A 27011-nucleotide genomic window follows, 5' to 3' on the forward strand; every position below is an offset into this window, starting at 1 on the left:
ACTGTGGGTTTTTGGAGGTTGCATAGTCCAGATTGCAGTCAGATTGTAAATCCTCTCTTGAGGATGACCCTTGAGGTTCTGGAGTTCGGGATACATAGGATCCGAGGCCTGTTACACCCCAACTGAAAAAGGCATACTCGCAGCTTATGAAGGGGTTCAAGCCGCTTTCAGAGTGATTGGTACCAAAGCACAGCTTGGCCTGGCACCCCGTCTGCCACTACTGGTCTGGATGTTCAAAGGGAAAGTCCCCTTCACACATCATGCCACTGATGCAATGGGTGGTGGGACCTTCAAACATTGGGAGCTACATTTAGCAAAGGCCACCTGGTTAGTTAACACTAGAGGCTCCACCAATTGAGCTAGCCCTGCCCAATCAGGACCTCCATGTACCATAGAAGGGGATAAAGTCCCCGTGGTGCATAGGAGGAATGTGTTAGGGAAGACAGTTTGGATTAGTCCTGTCTCAAGTAAGGGCAAACCCATCCGTGGGATTGTTTATGCTCAAGGACCTGAGTGCGCTTGGTGGGTACTGCAGAGGAACTGGGAAACACAATGTGTACTTCAAGGGGATTTGATTTTTCTGTGAGAACGGTCTGTAATGTTAAATTGTATGATATTGGCTGCTGAATGACAGTGCCACTGTATGTCATAACTACCATGGACAATGAGGATGGACTGCTCCAGATACACCAGACATGAGTTCCTGATGCAGTTTGCAACCAACTGACAGCACGCCAGCTCTCCTGCCCTGGAAGACATTTAGGATGGATAGAACCCACAGTCATGGACTAAATGAACTCAAAAGACATCTTGAAGGGACGGTCACTGACTATGGAAATGATACATGTGCTTGTGTAAATATATATATATTTATATATGCATGTATATAGTGGAAAGGTGTAGGATCTGGGCATGATGTAGATGGTATAGAATAAGGGGTGGATAATGTCCTGGTTCTGGCCAGGACAGGGTTAATTTTTTGCAGTAGCTGGGAGGGCGAGTGACTAGGACCTGGATGTTATTCTATACCACCTCACGTCATTGGCCGGGGTGGGGGAAGGGGACTCACTCTTGCTTCCAAGAGGAAGGGTGTTCTTTCCCAGTGGGGAGAAAAATGTGGTTGGGAAAGAGTATTTGTAGTGGTTTTCTGTGTAAATAGTTTCTTTGTTTTATACCTTTTGTTATTAACATTATTACTGTTACTGTTAGTTTTCTTATCTCATTGCTGTTTCCAGTAAATTATTCTTATCTCAACCCACATTTTCACCTTTTGTTCCTCCAATTCTCAACTCCATCCTGCCAGAGCAGGAAGTGGGGGGGGAAGGGGGGAGTGAGTGAGTGAGTGGTCTCTGGTTTGGGAGAGTCTCAGTGGGGGTACTGAACTGGGGAGTACCATTCCTAAACCACGACACTCCTCTGTCACTTGGAAAAGGAAGTTGTCATCAGTGCATTCCAGGAACTTCCTGGGTTGCTTATGCCCTGCTGTTTTGTCCCTCCAACAGACATCGGGGTGTTTGAAGTCCCCCTTGAGGACCAGGGTTTGTGAACATGAGGTTGCTCCTATCTGTCTGTAGATCTGTCTTCCTGGTCAGGTGGCCTGTAGCAGACCCCCACTGTAACGTCACCTGTCCCTGCCCTCCCTTTAATCCTGACCCATAAACTCTCGGACAGCTCCTCATCCATCCCCGGACAGAGCTCCATGCACTCCAGCTGGTCATTGACATAGAGGGCAACACTGCCTCCTCGTCTCCCCTGCCTGTCCTCCCTAAAGAACCTGTATCCTTCCATTCCAATGCTCCACTCATAGAGTTCTCCTGCCATGTCTCTGCAATGCCAATAAGGTTATAGCCCTGCAGACGTTTGCACATCTCTAACTCCTCTTGCTGCATGTGTTTGCATAGAGGCATTTAAGTTTGGCCCACAATGAAGCTGAATTAATGTCTGGAGTTGCTGGAATTCCTTGGTGCTGCCCTTCAGCCGCTCTCCTGCTGACCTGTGATCCCTCTGCAGGCTCTGGGCATCTCTTGCTGGCACTGGTATCAAAGTGGTAGGAGTGAGATGGATTGTGGTCCCCTTTGCCCAGCAACTTTAGTGTAAAGTCCTCTTTACCAGCTTGGCAAGCCTATGACAGGAGATGTTCTTTCCCTTCTCTGACAGATGGATCTCAAAATTTAAAAATTGAAAAAATATTTCGAAATTGCAAAATCTTAATTCAGACATTTAGTTACCAAGCTGAAAATACCTATGATTTTTTTTTTTAAAGCGCATGTTAAATGACTATACATCGTGACTGGGCTTCGCGAACGAAGATTCAGGAAAGGTCTCTACCCACGTTTGTCACAAGCATGCTGGTGGCTAAAAAGGCCAATACGAGACAGGCATGTCCGATTGCAAAAGGCACAGTAGAAAGACTCCTTAGGTGGTAAATTCTGCAAGGCACGATTCTTTCTGCGTTGCCTTTTCTCCTCAAGGGTGATCCTGCGTGCTTTCTCAAAGGCATCCGCAGTGTTATAGATAGTGTATCTCCAGACCTCCCGGTTGGAGGCTAGAGTAGACCAGTTATGGTGATCAATATGACCAAGGCTGAGATGTTGTTTCAGAGAGTCCTTGTATCTCCTCTTCGGGGCTCCTCTCATGCGGCAGCCAGTGGCAAGTTCACCATAAAGCAAGATCTTAGGGAGGCAGTGGTCCTTCATCCTTGAGACGTGCCCTGCCCAGCGCAGCTGTGTTCTCAGCAACATGGCCTCAATACTTGTGACTGCTGCTTGTTCTAAAACAGATGTATTAGTCACCTAATCTGACCAGTGGATGTTTAGGATTGTACGGAGACAGCGTTGATGAAAGCATTCTAAGAGACACAGGTGGTGGCAGTAGGTGGTGGCATGTTAAATGACTATACATACATTAAACATATTTCTACTCTTAAGTTTGTAAATTGAAGCTATTTCTAGCAATTCAATGAAGATACTATTTTTTTTTCTTGTTTAAATGGTGGTTATAGACTCTTTTACTTGCTTCAGGCCCTGTTGATTTAATTTGATTAAATTCTGTTTAATTTGATTAATTTGATTTAATTCTGTTGCATTTGCAAGATCTGCTCAGTGTCAATGAGGTACAAAGACCTTCAGTCTCTGCTCTCTCTGCCTGCAGCTGCAGGCACACTGTACCCCCACGTCCCACACGCCTCACTCATGGGGGCAGCAGTGTTCTCCCTGCTACCAAACAGGTTGCTCTCGAGGCAGGCGGGATGAGGGTTGCACTAATCGGCCGTTCCACGCCCGCAGTCGCAGGCCTGCAGTGGGGCCGGCACCTGGCCGTATGCCGCGCATGGACCTTCCAGCGGTCAGCTAGGGCCTCGCGGTGCCCACCCAGGCTGGTCTGTATGACCCGAATCTCGGTTTCGGCATTACAGTACACAGTCCAGGCCGCAGCGGTGCGAAATGCCGGTTAGGGCTGTCGTTGCTTCCCGAGTGCCCGTCTTCTCCTCAGGCCAGTCTCCCGAGCAGCTGCTGGTGTCAATAAGAGTGACACAGTAGAGCTGTGACACCGCACAGTTAATTACGGCGGCGGCGCCGGGGATTTCCCCGCCGCCCCGCGCGGAATGTTCGGGATTGTTCCCGTGACGTCACGGCAGGGGGACTCCCGCGAGCAGGGCGGGGTAACACCCTTGGTGGCGGCCGGGAAGCTCCACCCCGGACGCTCGCGGGGTCGTGCGGCCAATCTTGCGAGGCTTGGGCATGCAGAGGATTGTGTCTCGGAGCGGCGCCATTTTGGGAGTAAGACGAGCGGGGTGTGTGTGTTTTTGTGTGCGCGCGCGCGCGTGCGTGCGTCATTTTCGCGTCTAGGGTTCCCACGGCTCTTGGGTGGCGGGAGGGGGCAGATCCCGTTAGGCGTGGCCTGGCGGTGGTGGGCCTGGGGCGCCGGGACCGCAGGCGCGGGGGGCTCACCCTATTCCTTTCCCCGCAGCGAGGCGGTCAAGGGGAGCTGCCTCCGGCGTGGCGACGCTGGCTGCTGCTGCTGCTGTTGTTGTTGCGTGGGATTGGCGGGGCTGGTGAGTGCCTGAATGCGGGCCGCGGCTCCCCTGGAAGTCAGGGCGAGCGCCCAGCGCGGGCCGTCGGAGCCCTTCTCGGGGGCAGCCGCGATTCGACACCAAAAGCCCCCATTTGAGCCGGGTAGCTGGGGGTCTGCTCGCGCACTTCACAGGCAGCCGGTCCCGAAGCGGTGAGGCTTCCCCCCAGGGCTGTGCTGGGGGCTTCCCTAGGCGGCTCCCGCTGCTCCTCTAGGCTCGTTCTGTGCTTAAGCTCTGTTCCCCTGGCCCAGATCAGCGCCTTCCTCCCCAGGTGCCTCCTGCAGATCTATTATCTTTTCCAGTAAAATGAGAAATGCCTCTTTCCGGTTGTTTATTATTCCCGGAAATTAGAGACAGGAAAACGTTTTTGCTGATACGCTGTGTTCTCTGATAAATATGCCTGCTGTTTTCTTCAGAATGTTAATGAATGTTTAATTGAGGCTTCTGTATTCGGGTTTGGCTGCTTGATTGCATGCGTGTTTGCTTTTAAGACTCAGATTTATGTACGTGTCTAATGCCAATTCAGAATTCCAGTGGAAAAACTAATCTGGTTCTTTTTCCCCTAGGCAATTCGCGTTACAGAGTCCTGGATATTTGGAGCCTTTTGCTGCAGCTGGTAGGGAGGAAAAAAAGGGGGAACCGTCCTGCGCCAGTTGTTTCTTGTGAAAGTGGAGAAATATCGGACACCGGTCTGGGATTATTTGTCCAAGTGCTTCCTCCTGAAAAGACTTCTGGAACAATCATTAGGCATCCAAGAAGTGAATTGGAAGTTGAAGTCATGAGCTTTTTCTTTCTAGCAGTGTAGAGCACCTCACCCTCGGATGCTTTTGTCTACCTGGCATGGATACACAGCTAAATTTATCAAGTTCTGAATACTTCACCTGCCAAAATAAAATGCTATTTTGCATTTAGTTATTTTTTTCTTCCATGTGCATTCTGTCTGAGTCACAGGCATAACCAGTTTTGTTAATTGGCTCCAGGTTAAATGCAGCCTGAGTTACTGTGTAGATGTTGCTGAAAAGTTTAATGACAGATATTTTTACCCTTATTTTTTACATTTTTTGATTTAACCTACTGTAATTTTGCAATGAGATCTACTTTCTAAATGAAGTGTCTGATATAAATTTATTTATAATTTTGTCTTTTATATTTTATTTAATATTTTTAGTGAAAAATGTCATTGCCAATAAGCAATACAGTGGTATCCAGATAGCTGTTGTTTACAAGTGCCTGTGTTACCTGAAGGTAGGAAATGTTCCTCAGTTCAGATGTGGAATTTGGATTTTTGGTTTCACAAGCTGTGGTGTAAAAAGTATATTTGTTTCACCTGTAGCTGATACTCCTTATAGTGAAGTGTACATGGAATAGACAAGCGAAGAAACTGTCAGAGGGAAAAAAAAGCTTCTTAAGGCAGAGACTTGGCAAATTTTGGAAATAGCCTCACAGAATCTGTAAACAGGAAGGATGGGTAACTGATTTCTGTGAGGTCAAATCTATGTCAAACAGCTACAAATGTAGTATTGATAAGAACTCCGGATGTTATCTTGAGGAAAACAAACTGGAAAAATATAAGTCACACAATACTAATACATTGTGCAGCCCTCTTGGATTAGGTAAGTATTGTAGTGTTCATAAATCAAATTTCTACTGATAAACGGTTTATTCAGGTGTATGGTTAAACCAGTAATATTACTGTCTAGAGGATATTGGGGTTTTTTTTTGGAGAACATTGAAATGAGCTTGCAGAATCTTCTACTTACCATTTTAATAATTAATGGAATATTTTTAAGAATTTGCAGAATACATGTATTACTACAAAGATATTTGTAAGTATGAGTGTTTTTTCTGGGAGATTAAAAATATGTGCATCTAGACTGAATCAGTAGGTAACTTCATATTAATATTGTAATCACAACAATGAGCTTTTATACTTATTGAACAAGTCTGCTGTAAGGCTTGTGTGTCTCAGTCTTTCCATTTGCATTAGACGTTTTTTCAGCATAAAGGTACTTATAATGTAGCTTTTTAAAACCTTATTTCCTTTCAATGTTCTTTGTCACTTATGAAAACCAGATATTTATTGAAATAAAATAATTTGCTTATGTAAACTGGCTTTTACATGTGTTGATATTTTAAGGTTGCGTTCAGAGTAATTTCCTGTTCTGTAATGGGAATGAATGAGTCTGATTAGTTTGAAAGTATACCATAGCAACCTCCCCAAAATCTTTTTGGAAGAATTGAAAACAAAATATAGTGGTGAACTAACCAATGTTACATGTTACTGTTAGATGTATTGCTGTCCCCTTCCCCCTGTAGTGGTTAAATGTTTCTGAATATAGATATAGTTTAGATATTGAAATGAATATATTTATGATCTGTTTTGTAGGTTTGCTTTCAGCTGAATTACTACTGCTTTGAAGAAAATTAAGATGGACAGAACAACTTAATTCAGAAGTCAGAGGTAATTTTTCTAAGTCTTCCCCCCCTTTCCCCACCTTGATTATTCATAAAGTTTTAAATAATTAAAGTATTATTGGGTAGACTGTCTGGTAAAGGTGACACATTTACCTTAGATGTGACCTTTTCCAAAGTTTTTCAGAGCTTCTTCAGTATTGAAATATTACTAATAGTGAGTTAATGAAAAAAATTGTTTTCTCTAAGGGCACTGCAAAGATGTTTGAGAAGATGGTTTGTGTTAAAACCTTGTAGAAAAGTAATTTTAAGCATGTGAAACTTTGTCTAAAGATTACTACAGTGGTGGTGTTTTGTGTTTTTTTTTCTTTTTCTTCCCTGTAACTCGATATTTTGACTATAAATGAAAGACTTGCAACTAAATAAGTATTTTAAATTCTTAAGCTCACTGAAGTAGTTCTGTGTGTTGTCAGTATCTAAAAGTTGATCTAGCTTCAGTATTTTGCTTTCTTTGAATGTTTTTGCTGGTTTGTTATTTTAACTTACATTTCAGTTTTACTGTTTTGAAAACATGGAAACTGTGGATGTAAATAGGAGTGTTTCTGTAATCTCACGTGGCTGTGGCTTGTGGCTCTTCTAGATGGAGTCTTGGTGTGGCTGGGCTTGACTGAATGAACTAAGCTACACATAAAGCAACCAAACTAACAGAATAGAATTACCTTCCTCATTCTTTTAGTTGTGTCAGTGTTTTGCTTGAAAGCACATGCTAAATGGGAAGAATTCAGATGTGAGTGGCCATTTTATTAGATTTTGCCTATTATGTTGCCATAAAGATAGCAATACAAGTACTGACTTTTTAAATCATAGAAAAAGGCGTGTCTGTCTCATTCAAGCTATTAACTTTCAGTGCTATGAGACTTTTACCTCTGGACAAGAGGTTCTCACTGAAATTAAGTAACTGCATTCTCTCCACTTACTATTTTGGGTGACATCTTTACCTGGACTGTTTCTCTTCTGGATGTTTTGAAGAGTTTGCTTTTTAGCTTTAGTAAATTAACTCTCTCTTTACATTTTTCTGGTTGCTGGTAGGATAGTTCTTTTTTTTTTTTCCACTGTGTTTTGCATTTGGGAAGTGCAATTGTTCTTATTTGTATGCATATTGTATTTGACACAGATTCAGGCCTGTGCCCTTATACCCTAAGCAAAATTAATGCTTGGGTGAGGACCATTGAGGAGAAAGTGCCTAGCATTCTGGTCCTTCTTTAGATTTTTATTTGTATAATGCTCACAGTCTAAGTGGTTTGCAGACAACTATGAAGGGGTCCTTGCCCTGGAGAGCTTATACTTTAAGCTTTGATGTAAACATAGCTTTTGTACTGGAATAACTGTCAGCAACTTGACTCTTTTACTGATGCAGTTATTCTGGTAAAATTCTTTGTATTGAGAAATTATATTGAAAGGGGTAGGCTGCTCTTCTGTGAAAAAACTGCTGGTGGAAGCTTTTGAGTTTAAACTTGCAACACAGTTTAATTGGAATAAAATCTGTAAAATGATATAAGGGAAATCTGTAGATATTTACTTCGTTAGTACTTCACAAGCTAATGTACTTCAAGCTCTTTCTCCATTCTAGTGAGATTCATCTGTTCAAAATGTATGGATAAAACAGTTTGACAGTGATAGTTCATCAGTAGTTTCTGAGGAAGTTGCTCTTAGTTCTTTATTTTTTAGTACTAGGAGTAAATTCTGTCCTGCAAGGAGAATTATTTGCAGACTTTATTATAAACAAACTTGAACGAGACTTGGTATGCTTTTTGTTGGTTTTTTGGGTTTTTTTTTGGTTACTGTGTGGTTTTGTGCAGTGGTATTACACAGTGGCTGATGATAATGTGGCGCTATCAGCTTCCACAATCATCATCTTTCATATTTTGGGTAAACATAGTTTGGGAAACAGCTGAAATTACATAGAATTGTTTTTCTGCTTTATATGCTCAGGATATTTTAAAACTGCCACCCTTTTCAACTGCTTTTTCTTTAGATCCTTGTGAAGACTCCAAAGTTCAAAGGCAGGCCTGGTGATTTTGTTACATAATGTATGCTGAACTGGGTGGTGATGTTAGTACGCTAATGCTTCATCTTTTGGATGAAGCAGAGGACAAGAGATTAGTGTTTATCCAGCTTTCTGCTAAATGGTAATGCAAGTGTAGGATTTCAAGCAGAAGGAACCGGGTTGTAGTTTATCTTCAAATATCAAGTTATTCTGTGTTACAAAATAGTTAGCTTTTTTTTTTAAAATTTACATATTGGTACAGTGCAAGAAGCAAAAGTTCTTTGGATAAAAGTGATGATCAGGGTATTCTAAGCTCTCTCATTAATTTTGTCTCTTTCTAAAACATTTCCTAAAAGATGTTTTGATTTTTGTGGCAATAATATTTGATTCACAGAAGTGTTGTAAACCCTGTTGCTTTTGAACCATATCTATATATGGAAAGGGGACCAAATGATAAGGAGCAGTAGTTGGGATTTTTAGAACACCTGATCCCACCAAGTCTACCAACATTCTAGAGGCTTATGCAAAACAAAGGTAGTAAGTGCACTTTAGTTGATTCAAACCTTCTTTTACCTCATTTATAAATTTTATACTAAAAAGTATGATGAGGAATGTTATCAAACAACTGTGTAGCTGATGGGTAAAGTTCCACGTGCAGTTTATGGAGTGCTGTTCTTATTCTAGTAATAATCTATGAGGCATTAGGTAAAAGATAATTGGGTATGTGCCACTTAGATATGCGTACATGTTAATTTTAGATTTTCTGAAAACTACGTATGTACATATATCCACATGCTTTAAACATTCTGTTCATGGATTTCTTTATGCAAATAAGTAGACTGAAGTTCTAAATGGTCTTTAGGGAGCATCAAGAAATTTGAATTTGTATTTCCTTTCTAACTTTGGGAATTTATGTCTTGAAACTTACTTTTTTTTTCTGTTAATAACTTTACTACTCCACTCACAAACTTCGAGTGTTCCTACCTATTTGAATTTATATTACCTTTTAATCTTCTGTCAACCTCTGAAATACCTAGTGTCACAGAAACTGCTTCCTGTAAAATAATTTAGGCTATCCACAGAGTATGAGAAGTATAGAAGCTGAAAATGCAGAACTATTTTTCCTTGTGTCTAGTTCCTGGTGACATGGGTTCCACTGACATGGATTTTTTCTAATTTTTAATGTTATTTTAAAATATGTTAGGAAAAATTAGTGTAGGTAGTTCAGACAAATAGCGTTATCAAATGTATCTTGCCAACAGTAATGAAATCTGTCTCAGATCATAGTGCGGTGGAGGGGGCGGGGGGTGGGGTGAAGGGGATGTACCACCACAATATTGAAGGCAGCTTTCTGGGCTAGGGAAATATTTTTATTTTGTACACCGAAGAGACCTTCCTGAAGTTGGATCTGTTCAATACCAATGGGACTGTCTTTGACAGTTAAATACTGGTTAAACAAGTTAAAGAATGTGTCCTTAAAATTGGGTGGGGATGGTCTTTGATCTCATGTCCTTGTCATCTTAAAGTTCTACTGTGCTCTTTTTCTCCACCCTCAATGAAAGAGGATCAGGTTAGGAAATACTTAGATATACATAAGTTTATGGGGCTTGACAGGATGCACCCATGTGTGCAGAGGGAGCTGGCTGATGTAATTGCAAGGCCATTCTTGATTATCTTTGAGAGGTCATGGGTATTGGGAGAGGCTCTTGAGTACTAGATGAGAGCAAATGTCAATCCTGTCATCAAGAATTGTGAGGAGGATCCAAGGAACTACATGTTGGTCAACCTCACTTCAGTCCATAGGAAGGTGGTAGAGCAAATAATCCTGGAAACCCTTTCCAAACACATGAAGGACAAGAAGGTGAGTAGGAGCAGTCAGCATGGTTTTATGAAGGGGAAATCATTGTTAACCAAGCTAGTAGCTCTCTAAAGCCAGGTGACTAGCTCGGTAGATGAAGGAAGCAATGGATGTTGGTTATCTTGATTTCAGTAAGGCTTTCGATGCTGTCTTCCTTGACACTCTCATAAAGAAGCTAGCAAAGTATGTGTTAGAGAAGTGAACGATGAGGTGTATAAAAAACTGGCTGAATGGCCAGGCCCAGCTCGTCAGGGTTGTAATCAGTAGCACAAAAACCATTTGAAGGAAGTCATTAATATTGTACCCCCAGGGTTCAATACTGGAGCCAGTACTATTTAAAATCTTCATTAATGACCTGGATGTAGGGCAGAGTTTACCCTCAGCAACTTTGCAGATAATACAAAATGGAGAGGAGTGACTGATACAGTAGATATTTGTGCTGCCATTCAGAGGAACCTGGACAGAGGATCCTCATGAAGTTCAGTAAAGGGAAAAATGTGAAGTCCTACATCTGGGGAGTAGTAGCTGTATATGCTAGTACAGGCTGGAGCCTGACCAGCTGGTAAGCAGCTCAGCAGAGAAGGACCTGGGGGTCCTGTTGGACAGCAAGCTGACTGTGAGCCAGCAATGCATCCTCACAACAAAGAAGACCAACAGCACCCTGGGCTATGTTAGGAAGAGTGTTGCCAGCTGACTGAGGGGAGTTCATCCTTCTCTACTTTGCACTGATGAGACCACGTGTTGAGTATTGTGTCCAGTTATAGGCTCTCTGGTACAAGAAAGATATGGACTTATTAGAGTGAGTCTAGCAAAGAACCACATTCCTCCTATAATCTGCAATGGGTATGGATGTGGGAAAATAAAAGGTAGGATTACATGTTTTTACACTTGATTATGATTCACAGAATTGTTATAGTGTTTATAGTTAAATATATTAAAAATGTGATACTAAATGGATTTCCTCTAGTTAGAACTACTTAAACCATTGGAAAAATAAATGAAAATAGTATCAAAAAATCACAGCAGTTAAATGTGAGTGCATGTTACCTTATATGCCACAATTCTTTTAGGAATCTGTATTCTAATAATTGAACTCATTTTTTCTTATTTGACCTGTTTATAGAAAACAAAACATGGAACTGAAATTCAGAATGCTTCTACTACAACTGTTTCCTCTACTCTGTTCCTGAAGTAGCCCAGATCATTCCTCTTCCCCGGTACCTCACATCCACTTATGCAGCCAGTGCAGAGATTCCCTTGAGAGTAATTGTCATGGGAAGCATTTTTTCAACTCCTGAAGAGTATTACACACTTCCAGAGATGCTATTTTGATATTTATAGTGTTGTGTGAGTAGACAGAGAGAGAGGATTTCTAATGCTAGAAAGATCTGATAATGGAAGGGAAGCTAGAAGAAATTCAGGATAAAGGATCATCTTTATAGTGGTGCAGGAGTGATCACTTAAATTAATTTTTGTGTAATCAGTTTATTCCAGACCTCTGTATCCGTTATTTTTTTGATGATATGTTTAAGACCAGGTTGGAGACATTTGTAAAGGAAATTACTATTGTTCCACTGTGTTAGCAGGAGCAGTGCAGGAGATGTTATATGAATTTCTAGCATATGAAGAAAGGTTAGATCACAAGGATTCCAGTGTTTGAATTGGAAACTTGAACTTTTGTTGTTTGTTTTGTTTTAAAACTTTGTCAGTTCTGTTTCCAACATGTTATATGTCTGGCATGGAAACAAAAAAGTCTATGTCTGTCTACTTGCCTCATCTTTTTGGTCCATGGCTTTTCTCAGCACAACTGCTTCCTGGTTTAGCATTGCAGCTAAGCAAGTTCAGAAATGCATCTGATTCTGTCTGTAGTGACTCTGCAGTTACCCTGTCTGTAATGAGTCTGGTATGTGCCTGCATTGTATCCCCATTTTTTTATGTGCTACGCAGAGAGATATGAACTGGACTAATGGATCTTGCTAGGATTCTTGCAGTATGCTTATTCTATAATGCTCTCTCATGCTTCACTAGTGGTTAGAATATTAGTATTGCTAGTCTGCCTATTTGGTGAAATTGTTCAGGAGTGAAGGAGGGTGAAATCTGTAACAATGAGAATGAGTAAACATTCTATGTTTTGGGTTTTTTGTTCAACTGGATCTCCTTGATCTATGTATTTCATGCCCTGTAAAAACCTACATGGAGGTTTTTAGTTTTGTTGTGAATGGAGTGATGCATTTCACTCTTAAGAAAGAAATAACGGTATACTTTTAAAACAGTGAGTTAAGAGTTCAAAGGTATATGCAACAGTGGTTTAACAAGATTTGATGGCAAGGTACAGTTGCTTATTTACTGCATAGAGGACAGGGTCAGACAGAATTGTCAGGGAGACCTTTCTGTTGAGTCATGAAGTTCAACAAGGACCCCCTTGCATTCTAAACTCCTTCTCAGAGAGGAGTCTAGATGTGGTTGGATCCAATCCTAGTTCCACACTTGGTGAATGCTTTATGTCTAAAGGATTATATGTGCAATACCAATCCTTTATATCACTTAGCTAACATTTCAAAGTTTAGCATGCTGTTAATCACTTACAGAGGGTCTGTTATGACAAGGAATCTCTCAACTTCAAGGAATAACCTTGATCTTGTGATTATTATGTTTGGTTTGATTTTATTAAAATGTCTTTTCTTGGTGGAATTTACTCCTTCAGGTCCTAAATTTGTGAGGCAAAGCAAGCCCAAGTAGTTTTCTTATACTTCTTTTTGCCCCTGATTGCTGTAATAGTTCATTATTGCACTAAGTAAAAGTTTAAATTTCTGTGCTGTTATTCTACATGTGATTTTACTAGTATCTTTTCCTGTGGTGATTTAAAAAAGAAAAATGTAGTACTGCAGGAAAAAAATGACTATACTGTTTAAGATTTTATTTCTTCTTTTACTTTGGTAAACACAAGCTAAACTTAATAGTTATTTCAGATCTATTTTTTTTGAGATTTGATTCTTAGCCTTTTTGCAGAAGTCTTGACTTCCAGTTCATGCAGTGGCTTTCTGGTTCCCTTTTCTCAGCGTATTACCTCTTTTTCTAAAACAGAGGCAAGATATTAAATTTTCTTGAATGTTCTTTGGATGAGACAAATAAGTTTGTTTTAAAAAGTGTTTCCAGATGTTGTAAAACTGGTGACAAATACTTTATTACAAAAGGATCTTATTGACTCAACCATAAAAAAACCCCAACCCAATCTTTTTGGTTGTTGGTCAAGCATACTTGGTTCAGTGTTCTTATTTCAGCTGCTTGTGTGGCTTGAAGTAGGTGACTGAGTTATATTTATGACAAATTTTATGGACTACGGGAGACTTTTTTTTTCTGAAGTCACTATGCAAGGGAAGGAGAAAAAAAAATTCTTACTGTAGTCTGTTCACATTTAATTTGCTATTAATTTAGCATCAATTGTATAGGTTCATCTGTAAACGTAGACACTTTTTCTGTTTCTATACCATTGCTGAACATGATTAATCAGTAAAAGTGAACTTGGTTCCTGTTAGAAAGAAGAGCCATTTTTGTGATGGTTCTGTGACTAGAACTTACTTTGTTTATTTAAACTAGTCTGACGTAATTGGATTATTTAGAAAATTTCTCTGGAATTTCTTTTGAAGTTAATTTAGAAGAGACTCTTGGATGACTTCAGTAGAGTAATTTATAACAAGTTACTTGGGTGACACATACTTTTAAACTTGTCTCTAATGATAGCCGATTTTGTGCATCTTACCTTATAGTTTAACTCTGGTATCAGAGGTACCTAAAAAGTTTTGTATGAGCTCACTACATAAAAAGGAACTGGCAACTCAACCAAGTAGTGCAGTTTAATGCTTACAAATCTACTATACTTCCTTTTGGAAGTTGGAACGTTTTCCTCTGTTACTGGAAGTCTGCAGTAGTGCACTTCAGGCCAGAATAGAACAATAATTATCAGGTTTGGATTACACAACTCTTATTAAAATTTACTCAAATGACAACAACTTTAGATTAAAGTGAACTACATCTGTGTTCACTGACTAACAGATCTGCATTCTGTTGTGCAGAGATGTGGAATATGTGTTTATTTGGGTCCCCCTGTGAAATGTTGTTTTCACTAGCTGAATTTCTAAGAGTGTGCATATCATACTTAAGATACTTCTGAGTCATTGACAATTTTGCAGTATCTAGATGCAGAACATGATTCTGTTATACCCTTGTAATTTAGGCAGTTTCATCCATTTCTTTCTGTGCTGTTGCTCAGCTTCAAGTAATATAGTTTTCATCATCTTGCATTCTCTTGCTTACTGAGAGATGTTTTCTCACCTGTGGAGAGAGCATGGGGTAGGAAAAGTACTCTTGGGTTTTCTCTTAAGCCATTATAACCCTGAGATTATCTCAGTTGGTTAGAGCATGGTGCTAATAACACCAAGGTTGTAGGTTCGAACCCCGTATGGGCCATTCACTTAAGAGTTGGACTCAATGATCCTTGTGGGTCCCTTCCAACTCAGAATATTCTGTGAAATTATCTTCTCTTGCTTGTTTTCAAGCTAGAGAATTTAACTGGATTTTTGACGATATTTCTGGACATGTAAACACTGTTTTCATTAAATCTAGAGAAAATATGGGGTGTGTGGTGGTTCTGAGCATCTAGTCTTTTATTAAGGAACTTTAATTATGGCCTCTAAGATTAACTTCTAGGGACTAATTTGGAAAATCAGCTTCTTCTAGGAAGCTAATGAAATAGCTCCTGCAATGTATTCTAGATAGTACTGCAAAATATTTCAGAAAACTAATTTTGCCACCTCTTTCTGGTTAGACCTTATGCAAGATACTTCATCCCATTTATAAGAGGAAATAAAGGACTGAATGTTACAGATGTATTTTCATGATACCTGTGATATCTTTGATTAGTATGACACTTTGGTAATAAAAGTGCAGATGTGATGCTGTAAATGAGATGAGACTAGTTAAATTCTAAAAACAGATAGAATCATTAAGGTTGGAAAGGACTTCCAAGATCATCGAGTCCAACCTTTGACTGAGTACCACCATGCCCACTAAACCATATCACAAAGTGCCATGTCTACTCTTTTTTTGAACATTTCCAGGGATGGTGACTCCACCATTTCCCTGACCAGCCTGTTCCAATGCTTAACCACTCTTTCAGTGAAGAAATTTTTCTTAATATCTGATCTGAACCTCCCTGGCACAGTTTGAGGCCATTTCCTCTTGTCCTCTCACTAGTTGCCTGGAAGAAGGAGTTGACACCCACCTAGCTACAACCTCCTTTCAGGTAGTTGTAGAGAGTGATAAGTTCTTCCCTGAACCTCCTTTTCTCCAGACTGAACACCCCCAACTCCCTCAGTTGCTCCTCATAGGACTTATGTTCCAGTCCCTTCACCAACTCCATTGCCCTTCTCTGGACACACTCCAGCACCTCAGTGTCCTTGTAGTGAGGGGCCCAAAACTGGGCACAGTACTCGAGGTATGGCCTCACCTTCCCTGGTCCTGCTGGGCACAGTATTTCTGATACAGACCAGGATGCCATTGGCCTTCTTGGCCACCTGGGCACACGCTGGCTCATGGTAAAGATCTGTCTGAGAAAATAATACTAGAAAACAGAATGGAAATAATGATCAAAACACCACAAGTGTAATCCTCTTGTAAGATAAACATCTGAAAAGTACTCGTTTCTTGGTTTGTTCTTATTACAGGGACTTGCCATGAGGTGCTGAAACCTTGTTTCATTTGATTCAGAGAGACTGGACCTAAATGGCGCAGCATGACTTTACTCCAGCCTGGCTTAATTTTTCTACTCCGCCATCAACAAAGGTATGTTCTTCACTATTCTTTTGACCAGGCAGTCTTGTTATTAGAGAAGTCTATAAATGTCATAACCTCAATCATAGTAAAAATACAAATCTCTTTATGAAAATGTGAAGGGTGATAACAGATGTTATTTAGCAAGTCTTGCTGTCATGATTTAAATAGTTGGACCTTGGTTGTCAAGCTTGTACCTCTGGTAGGGGAGTTCATGGAAAGAAGTATGTACCTGGACATGTTGTCAGAGCTGTTGGATTAAGATTGCCTTCAGTGGGAGTTTAAAATTAATTATAGTATTTTGTACTGGAAGAAATGAGACAGAGGCATGTGCTTAATGTTCTTGCTTCTGATTTTGCTCTGTGTCCTATACATTTTACAGAAGTGTTACTCTATCATCCAAGTGATTAAAAAAATACTTTTGAAATAGACTTTCTGAAATGGCTCCTCAGTTGCTGGCAGGATGCTTGCTACTACTGGTAGCGTGTGGCACTTTCAAATAGTTGTGCATTCTCGCTGTGGTGGTTTCATCTAGACTACTCTTAATCACTTTATGCAATGGGACAGCTTGGAAACAAGAAATAGCAATCTCTGAAACATTAGGATTTGTAAGTATTCTAGGAAGTCTTGAATATGTCTATCATAAATGTTTCCTTTTCTGGGCTATCCTACTCTTCCTTAATTTGTGTGACTGTAGAAGCAGAGGCAGCACTGGATATTTCAAACTCCTGTAATCTGTTTTATTTCCCCATTTGTAGAGTTGTTGTCTTCATTATAATATCTGCAGCTATGAGAGTGGCATTGCCTTGCTTTAATGTATTTAAGTTTCTTGCTGTCTTTCATGTCCATGGGAAATGTTTAGCCTTTATAAAGTTATGGAAATAGGCTTGTGCTATTGTTAAATGCCCAGTCAGCTGTCAGTGTATGTTCCCATTGCTTTACTTTTATATGTCTGCACACATGCATGCATTGAATGTCCTTATTTATTATATTGCTCTATTCAACTTTCTTCTACACTGATCTATCTAGCTTCTTTTGTTTAGTATAGTCTGTCAGCAACTGTCAATTGCTTTTCTGGGAACATCAGACCTATCTCTTCCGGAATGGTTCCTGTGATCTATTTGTTTTCATTCTACTTGATTTCTGAGATATTCAGCTCTTCTGATCTGCTTTTTCCAATTTAAATACATTTTCAATCAGAAAAGTAATTAGAGCTTAGCTTAACATGGTGTCACAATTGCAAAACAGTCTTTTTCCATGTATTTCAAGAATCTGCTGGAAAAGCTTTACCTGCATATTTAAAGTGTCAATATAGCCAGATAAAAATAAGTTCTAGCCCTACCTCAGTACTACTCGAATATATCTGGGGTGTGGGTTGTATTTGTCACCTCATTTCTCTGTCCTAGTTAGAACAGCTGGGACCAGTTCATCACTGTATGGGTGTAACCCAAAACTGTATTCTATAGCCTTCCATGCCATTTCCCAGAAACTGTTATCAATAGACTATTTACACCATCTGCCCAGAGCAGGCCTGACTCCTCAGGCTATAAACTGGGTGTTAAGAGGCCTGCGAGATAAGAGGATGCTCCTCACACCCATTGTGGAACTCCCCGCCCTGAGGGAGGTACTGGGCATTCCTGCCTGAACTGGAAGATATATAATCTTGGGGTCTTGGGACTTTTTTAACCACTCGTGGGATCCAGAGGAAGACTGCAGACCACCACTCTCAACCAGACTGCAGACCACCACTCTCAACCAGACTGCAGACCACCACTCTTGACTGAACTGCAACCACCACTCTTGACCAGACTGCAACAGCACTCTCACCAACAGGTTTTTCCCCTCTCTTTTTACTTTGGACTCAGGGGGCCCAACGAACACCACTCGTTTCATGCCCTAGGGTGCCAGGTTATACATTTGGGCTTTGTGGGTTAAAACCAATTGTTTGTCTGTATAATCATACTTATTGTATTATTTTATTAAATTGTTATTCTGACTTATAATCTCTCTTTTGAGTTGGGTTCATTTCCCCTGCTGGTTTACCTTTAAACCAGCACATCCTCAATTATTGGAAATTTCTTTGCAAGTATATGTTGTGGATCCTGTTCTCTTCCATGAATCTTTGCCTCAGGGAGTTTAGATAGACTTACTTTCATCTCTTGCAAAAACTCTTTAGTTGTATGCTTTCTCCATTATAGTCTTTGTCCTTCATTGTTTGAAATGCAGCTTATTTCCTTGTATTACCTCCTTCCTCAGTGATCAGCATTGTGTGATATAAAGCACATTTGGCTATTAAACACTTGAAAAGTCTTTTTGGTCCGACCCAGTGCGTAGTAGTTTGTAGTTTATGGAATATAGCTTATTCTAACATTCTTCTACAATAGAGGTCTCAAATGTTGTGCCCTTCTGCTCCCTGTCCCCTCCATTTCCTAGGATAGATGTTTATTTCTGCTTCCCATATCTCAATATGACAGCTGCTGTAGGGAAGAGCAGATAAAAGGGATGAAGAAGAAGGGGGTGAGGAAGGCAAAGTGTCTCATGCTTCATGCAGAATGGAGCTGGGATGAGGCTATGGTATCGACAACATTTAAACTTGAGAAGGAGAAACTGAACTCTGCTCAGTCAGTTTTTATTTCCCTGAAAGGCACTTGTAGGAACTATGTCTTTACAAGTTTAGTTTCCCCCTCAGTCCTGGGTAACTGAGGCTTTCCCTTACCTAGGTAAAGGCTAGCATTAGAAAGACCTGATGCCAGGAAACTGGGGTCATGAAAGAGTTTTCTTAATGTGACTGATTACAGCTTGAATGAAATCCATCTTGTCTATCGCTGATGATTTCCTCTTAAAGATAACCTTTTATATCATCTCCCTATCACTTATGTGGCAAAGACAACTGAGATAGCTGGATATCCATTGCTCAGTAGCTTTAGTTTGGGTCTGAAACTAATATATTTACATCAATGCAGTATTGCAGTTGAGCAGGTGGAAATGGGAAAGGTTTGTGAATAGTGAAACCATCTTGGGATATGGATGAACCTTTTAAGAAAGAATTGCTGTAAAATGTGTATGGGGAGATTGCAGATTGGTAAATGTAGTTTTTGCAAGTTTGCTGTTACTTCATTTTAAGCAATATGACTTCTTATACTTCAAAAAGAAGTAATAAGGAAGACAGCTGCTGTAAGACATGATCCTTTTTTGGTTTAATCCCCTTAGGTATGAGTTCTAGTCAGGATTTGTTTGGATTTCTGAGTGCTATTCTCAACATAAGGTTTTAGTTTAATATACCAATAGAAAGTACTTTATAAAGATTTAGTTCTCTAAAATTTCTACCGTACCTACTTTATAATCTGGTAATTTGAAGTATATTTGTGAATCTGTACACTTTTGACTCTAGATTTTACTTGTATTTCATAACTAGTTGTATTTACCTTATTAAATTGTAATGACAGCTAATAAACTGGGTCTTTTTTGGGTACAGCTGTCTGGTGGAAGCAACTCTTTGCTTTCTATGCAATACATGTATAGTCTCTAACTACTCTAAGATCCCAGACTTCTTTCCTGCCTTCCAAACTGTGATCTTGTATCCTTTGTTACCATTTTTTTTTATTTTTCCTCTGCTGCCATGTGTCACTTGTGCTCTGTTCTGCTGCCAAACCCAACGCTTGGGATTTTTACTTTGTGTCACAAGCATGGTCCTCAGCATTGTTTCAGTGTCCCGGAGCAGAAGATATAGCTTCTGCTAGCATGGGAGATGATGACCTAACTGAACATATGCATACTTGAGAACTGCTGTATGGTCTGCCATTCATAGTCCTTCTAAAAATGGATTGTATATACCACAAGTAATGTACATATTACAGTTTTGATAATTCAGTTTTGTTATTAATCAGATATCTCAGGTCTACCACTTGTGCTCCTTTACAGTCATCACTGAACTTTGAGAAACATTCTGAAAATTTTCTGTGGACAGTCAGTCATTATGAAGCAAATCGCAGAAGACACAACTCTTCAGATGGGTTTGATCCTAACATTGGATGGCCTAACGGAGGTATAATTTAGTTTTCGAGGAACATTTTAAATATGTTTATGTTGTTGCTGTCCTATGCCAAATGCTGTATTCTATAGTAGAATAGAGGTAATGGAAAGATAGATCTTCTGGGAGATGATGTGATGACTAAGGGTTGGTTAAAGTAGTGTGATTCCAGGTGTATTTCTCTCTTAAGAAGAAGGTGGTTAAGTTAATTCTCTAGCTAACAATATAATAATGAATAGCCAGAAAAAGGGTTTGACTTCTTAATGTTGGATTACTATTCTATTTTTTTGGCACTGTTTTGTGAGATTCTTCTTCCCTGCTGATTATGTAAATGAAAACTAAGTTTACTAAACTGTCACATCCCAGAGTGTAGAGCTGCTTGCTTAATTTCTCTACCAATTTTGCAGAAGTAGAATGTTCTTTCAAAACCATTAGTAATTACATTTATTTAAAATTTTAAAATCTAAGGGCATTTTGGGAGAAAAGAGAAGAATGGTTGGCGTTCACAAGGCGGAGATGGTACAGAAAATATAAACCATCTTGGGGGATACCATGGCAGAGGTTCCCGCACTTGTACCAGCACTTTCCACTGTGGAAAAGGCCAAGGACTGCATGAAAGCAATGTATGTGATAATGAAACTGGGAAAAAGGAAGACAAGGAAGTAACCAAACAGTTTGAGGCTGAGGATTTTGTAAGTTAATTGTAATTATAATAAACAAGGTTTCATTGTTTCTGCACCATTTTGTCCATTGCAAGCTACTTCATGAGATTTCACCAGTTACAGATTATCATATAAGGGATCACCCTTCCCATAGGTAAGAGGGTGTTAGTCATTTGTCCACTAACTTGTTTCTCTTTCTATATCCAGTTTTTATCATGATTTTGTTATTGTCACTTAAGTGTTGAAGTGAAACTATAATTGTGTTCTAAGTTTATTTCATAATATCTTACCACAGTTTACTGTGGCATGTGTATGCATTAAATTCTACACAAGTACCTTACTGGAAATCTGAAGTACTAACAAAATGATCTTTCTGCCACTGGCTGTTTGAGGTCCCATGCTTCAACCTAAAATTGTAGGATGTCAGGGGAAGGATGAGCTTCCTCTTTGAAGAACCATACATCACTGTGTTTTGCTTTCTTTGGACAGTTCGTATAATGCTATTGACTGCTGTTTGAGATGTTTTGTTGGAGAAGAGGAAACAAGTGGGTGTTGATCTATTTGGGTTGCAGGGAGAAGTGTCTAGTCTGTCTCCGTTTAAAAATCTTTGACAGCAGAGGTCATACTTCCAATATTATTGTGTTTCTATATTTCATTGTTCAATTCAAGACTTATTAATAAATTTTATTTAATAATGATAAATCTTCCTTTCAGCCATCTTTGAATCCTGAATACGAGAGCACACCAAACCAGAATAATTCTTTAGCTGCAGGTGCTTGGGGTGAGTATTTTTGATGTTTCTAAATGTAAGAATGTAGCAGAGATCTAAAGTTGTTTTATTTGTAACATAGAATTTTTTTTTTTAGAATATTACACAGATATAAATTGAAATTGAGGAAACTTCAATATTATTACAATGTAAATATCTTTTTGTTAGAGAGGTGATACTTCTATTTGGATATCAATCTGTTACCCCAACTGGGATTCTTTCCATCTGTAAAGATGTCAAGAATTTATCTCCCAAGAGGAAATGCAATGAAGGTGGGTCACCTAAACTAGTGATGTGATTGCTAGCTCAAGACTTGGTAAAAGAATGCCCCTGACTGATTAGAGATGTTGGAAGATCTTGGAGAGAAACTTAGGAGGACTGGGAAGAGCAGGTTAGTTTGCAGATAATCATAGAATCATTTAGGTTGGAAAACACCTTTAAGATCATCAAGTCCAACTCTTAACCTAACCGCTGCCAAGTCTACCACTAAACCATGTCCCCAAGTGCCACATCTGTGCATCTTTTAAATACCTTCAGGGACGATTACCACTTCCCTAAGCAACCTGTTCTAATGCTTGATAACCATTTCAGTGAAGAAATTGTTCCTAATATCCAATCTAAACCTCCCCTGGTGTAACTTGAGGCATTTTCCTCTCATCCTGTCACTTGTTACTTGGGAGAAGAAACTGACACCCACCTCACTACAACCTCCTTTCAGGTAGTTGTAGAGAGTGAGAATGTCCCCTATGAGCATCCTTTTTTCCAGACTAAAAAACCCCAATTCCTTCAACTGCTCCTCACAGGACTTGTTCTCTAGACCCTTCACCAGCTTTGTTATAGAATCATAGAATGTTAAGGGGTTGGAAGGGACCTTAAAGATCATCTAGTTCCAACCCCCCTGCTGTGGGCGGGGACACCTCCCACTAGACCAGGTTACTCAAGGCCTTATCCAACCTCGCTTTCAACACTGCCAGGGTTGGAGCATCCACAACCTCCCTGGGCAACCTGCGCCAGTGCTTCACCACCCTCACAGTAAAGAACTTCTTCCTAATATCTAACCTAAATTTCCCCTCTTTCACTTTATACCTGTGTCGTGGTTTAGGAATGGTATTCCCCAATTTAGTGTTCCCACTGAGACACTCCAAAACATGCGTCGCTCGCTCACTCCCCCCTCCCCCTGTGTCGAGCTGGAGAGGAGAATTGGAGGCACAAAAGGTAAAGTTCACAGGTTGAGATAAGAAACAATTTTCTGGAAAGAGCAATGTGATAAGGAAAAGAACAGTAACAGCAACAATACTAATAACAGTGTACAAGAAAAAAATGATTCACACATGAGTACTCACCCCGATAGTACCCCACTGTGCCACTATGCAATGCAACCCAGAAGGGACCCCTTCCCCTGTCCCCGGAAAATGATGTGAGGTGGTATAGAATAACATCCAGGTCCTGGCCATGCCCCTCCTGGCTACTGGAAAAATTAACCCTGTCCTGGCCAGAAGCAGGGCAACCTATTACTCCTTGTTCTATCACTACAGTTCATGATGACGAGTCCCTCTCTGTTTGCCTGGAGACCCCTTCAGATAGTTGCTATGAGGTCTCCACGCAACCTTCTCTTCTCCAGGCAGAACAGCCCCAACTTTCTCAACCTGTCTTCATAGGGGAGGTGCTCCAGTCCTCTTATCAATTTTGTGTCCCTCCTCTGGACTTGCTCCAACAGTTCCATGTCCTTCTTATGTTGGGGGTACCAGAAATGTGCACAGTACTCCAGGTGGGGTCTCATGAGAGCAGAGTAGAGGGGAAGAATCACCTCCCTTGACCTGCTGACCATGTTCCTTTTGATACATCCAAGGACATGGTTGGCTTTCTGGACTGTGAGCACACTACTGGCTCATGGTGAGTTTTTCATCAACCATCGCCCCCAAGTCCTTCTCTGCAGGGCTGCTCTCAATCACTTCTCTGCCCAACCTGAAGGTGTGCCTGGGATTGCCATGACCCAGATGTAGGACCTTGCACTTTGCTTTGTTGAACTTCCTGAAGTTTGCATCGTCCCACCTCTCCAGCCTGTCAAGGTCCCTCTGGATGGCATCCATTCCCTCCAGCATATCAACTGCACCACAAAGCTTGGTGTGCCTTTGTTGCCCTTCTTTGGGCACACACCAACACCTCAATGTGTTTCTCATAGTGAGAGGCCCAAAACTGAACACAGTACTTGAGGTACAATTTGAGATTTAAGGGCTCTTCCTGGAAGCAAATGTCTGTGGTGGGTTGACCCTGGCTTGATGCCAGGTGCTCAACAAAGCTGCTCTATCACTCCCCTCCTCAGCCAGACAGGGGAGAGAAAAAAGATATAACAAAAGGCTCATGAGTTGAGACAAGGACTGGGAGAGATCAGTCACTGATTACTGTCATGGGCAAAACAGACTCAACTTGGGGATATTAATTGAATTTATTACCAGACAAAATCAGAGCAGAATAATGAGAAGTAAAGCAAATCTTAAAAAAACCTTCCCCCCACCCATCCCTCCTTCCCCAGCTCTCCCTTATCATCCCCCAGCGGTGCAGGGAGATGGGGAATGGGGGTTATGGTCAGTTCATCACACGTTTCTGCTGCTGCTCAGGGAGAGAAGTCCTTCCCCTGCTCCAGTGTGGGGTTCCTCCCACGGGCAACAGTCCTTCACAAACTGCTCCAGCATGGGTCCCGCACAGGATCACAAGTCCTGCCAGGACCCTGCTCCAGCACTGGCTTCCCATGGGGTCACAGCCTTCTTTCAGGCATCCACCTACTCCTGCATGGGCTCCTCCATGGGCTGTAGGTGTGTCTCAGTTTGAAGAGACTGGAATGTTTGCTAAAGAGGATGAGTCATGAGACAAACCAAACTCCTCTCTCTCAGCAATTGTAAATTCAAAATTAAGGGGGCTTCAATCGAGGAAGTGTGGAAAAAAAAAACAACAGAAGAAATAACAACCCTTTATTAAAATGATGCCGTGGGATTTAGGGTGCTTCAAAAAAATCTCCGGAGCAGTTAATTAGGGGTGAGATAAGAAAGGGTTTATTATGCCAAGGCAAAAGATGTTACAAGACGCGCGCCCCTGTGCCCGAGAGGTTACATTTTATAATACCATCCATCCAATCCCAAATGTGTCCACCCTGTGGCCTTTACTCTGGACCGCCCCGGGCCCACCCCTTAGAAATGGGTCTGGGGTGTATTTTGGGACCCTCTCTTCGTCCTATCTTCATCTTCTTCAGAGCACAAAGGGTACATGGTTACCTAATTCTTGACTTCATTTTGTTGTTCAGGCCCTGATATGCTGTTCTGCCAACAATCTAGGCCTTGCCTTGACAAAAGACTAAACATTTCTACTGGATTCGGGGGTAGGAGTGATATAGGGAGCATAGAATGGGGTAAGAGGGTTAAGGAATGTGTAAACAAGGGTGCTACAGGGAAAGAGACAAGGGAGATGCTGCTTTTAGAGTCTACTTCCACTACTTATAAAACTTACAAGTATTAGAAAAATAAAAAACCCTTAGGGGCTTAAGGCATCAGTAGATATATGTATGTTGGCAAGAACAGCAACAGAACACAAAAAAACCCAACTAGACAACAGTTTTGTACCCAAAAGTCCCCTTTAAACAAAAGAAAAAGGTCTGAATACTTCTCTGTCTTTAGCGCAGTTCTAATCACGGTTGGCAGGGGGTGCTGTTGGATCACTGGAGATGCAGAGCCTGCAGTTCTCTGTGTTGACCTGCAGTGGGCGCTGTTGGATCGCTGGATGTACAGAGCCTGCAGTACGCTGTGGTGGTCTGCAGGGGGCGCTGTTGGGCTCTGGCAGTCACCGCGCAGGAGGGGGGTCTGGGGGGTGGTCTCGGATCGGGGGAGAAGCCGAAAAGAAAACGGAGACCCTTCCCCCAATGGAAGAAGGTCAGAAGGAAAAGCAGTCCACCCCCACGGGACTCACTGTTGCTTTCAGATGACGGTGTTCCAAGGCTCCTCCCCTCTCTCCCAGCGATCACACAACTCTCCGATGAAAAACCCAGTAGGTCCCGGCTGGAGTCAAGAGGCAGCGCACAAGCCGATCGAGGCCAGAGGTCAGGCCTCACCAGGATGAAAAGCCAGAAAGACCAGCTTCCCGGGCCCCTCTCCAAAAATGCCTGGACATAGACCCTGTCTCCGTCCCAGAGAGAGAACTCCGCAGTCTGATCTCTCCCCTCTGAGAAGAGACAGCCACCCCCTCCCAAAACTCCTCCCTTCTCCCCCCAGCCTCTGATGGGCCATTCATTAGGAATGCAGCTTGGCTGGCTAGCCCCTTTGTAACACTAATTGCCTCCCTTTCCATTCAAACTCTGTCTTTCCTACAGTGGGGGCAGGGGGAAGAAAAAATTCTCCTGGATTTCTAACCTATAACAAGGTGGATCTCTGCATCCCTGTTGACTTCCATGTGCTGCAGGGGCACAGCTGCCTCACCATGGTCTTCACCACGGGCTGCAGGGGAATCTCTGCTAGGTGCCTGGAGCACCTCCTGCTCCTCCTTCTCCACTGACCTTGGTGTCTGCAGAGTTGTTCCTCACATATTCTCATTCCTCTCTTCTCTGAGCACAATTGCACCTCTGTAATAATTTTTTTTTCCTTCTTATAAAGGAAAGACAGTGGTGGGTCTGTCCTGCAGCTGTCTGGCATTGGCTCTGTCAGACATGGGGGAAGTTTATAGCAGCTTCTCACAGAAGCCACCCCTGTAGCCCTCCCCCCCACTACCAAAACCTGGCCACACAAACCCAATCCTATGTCTTAAGCTGTTGGTTGTGTTGCTGAATTACTTGGAAGAAAGGCAGTCCCAAGAGTGGGCCTTTAACTGAACTGTAGTCTAGGTTTGTTTTCTCATCTCTACCTGATAAATGTGGCTACTGCTTTACAGTTCTGTGGGCTTTAAGTAGTGAAATGTTCACTCTAAGAAGGTGGCAGCTTTTAGACTGCACAGGTTTTAAAGTAGTAAACTTAGTCAAAATAAGAACCTTTCTTTTTGAGGAAATAAGTTTAAACATAAAAGCTAAAACTTAAATTGTTGTTTATACTGAGGTCTGGAACTTGTTGCTCATTTTAAATGGTACTTTATTTTGCTGATTCTTTTTCTCATACTTCCTCAATATGTTTTGCATTCCTAGGTAACACTAGGTGTAGGCCAACCCCTCTATAAATATATAATTGCTAAGAACTTTTGCAGGAGCCTAAACAATAGTACTGCTTTCTATTTTTGTTCTTTTAGCAGCTTTCATGCAAAAGTCAGGAAATAGTTATCTTTCAATAAGAGTAACAATAGCTAAATTTTTTTCCTAACCAAG

The 27011-nt window shown here is 41.2% G+C and overlaps 1 protein-coding gene across 1 annotated transcript in view; it reads left to right on the forward strand.

The window, feature by feature from the left end:
• Positions 1–16167: 16167 nt before the first annotated feature.
• Positions 16168–27011, forward strand: part of LOC113958851 (vasculin-like) — a 29854-nt gene continuing 19010 nt past the window's right edge. The window contains exons 1-4 of the mRNA XM_027667434.1: positions 16168–16227; positions 20137–20260; positions 20714–20937; positions 21622–21688. Coding sequence (XP_027523235.1) covers positions 16168–16227; positions 20137–20260; positions 20714–20937; positions 21622–21688 — 475 coding nt within the window. The remainder of the gene's footprint in view (positions 16228–20136; positions 20261–20713; positions 20938–21621; positions 21689–27011) is intronic.

The sequence above is a fragment of the Corapipo altera genome, unplaced genomic scaffold (genome assembly GCF_003945725.1).
Source record: "Corapipo altera isolate COAL_440 unplaced genomic scaffold, ASM394572v1 61057, whole genome shotgun sequence".
Classification (NCBI taxonomy): domain Eukaryota; kingdom Metazoa; phylum Chordata; class Aves; order Passeriformes; family Pipridae; genus Corapipo; species Corapipo altera.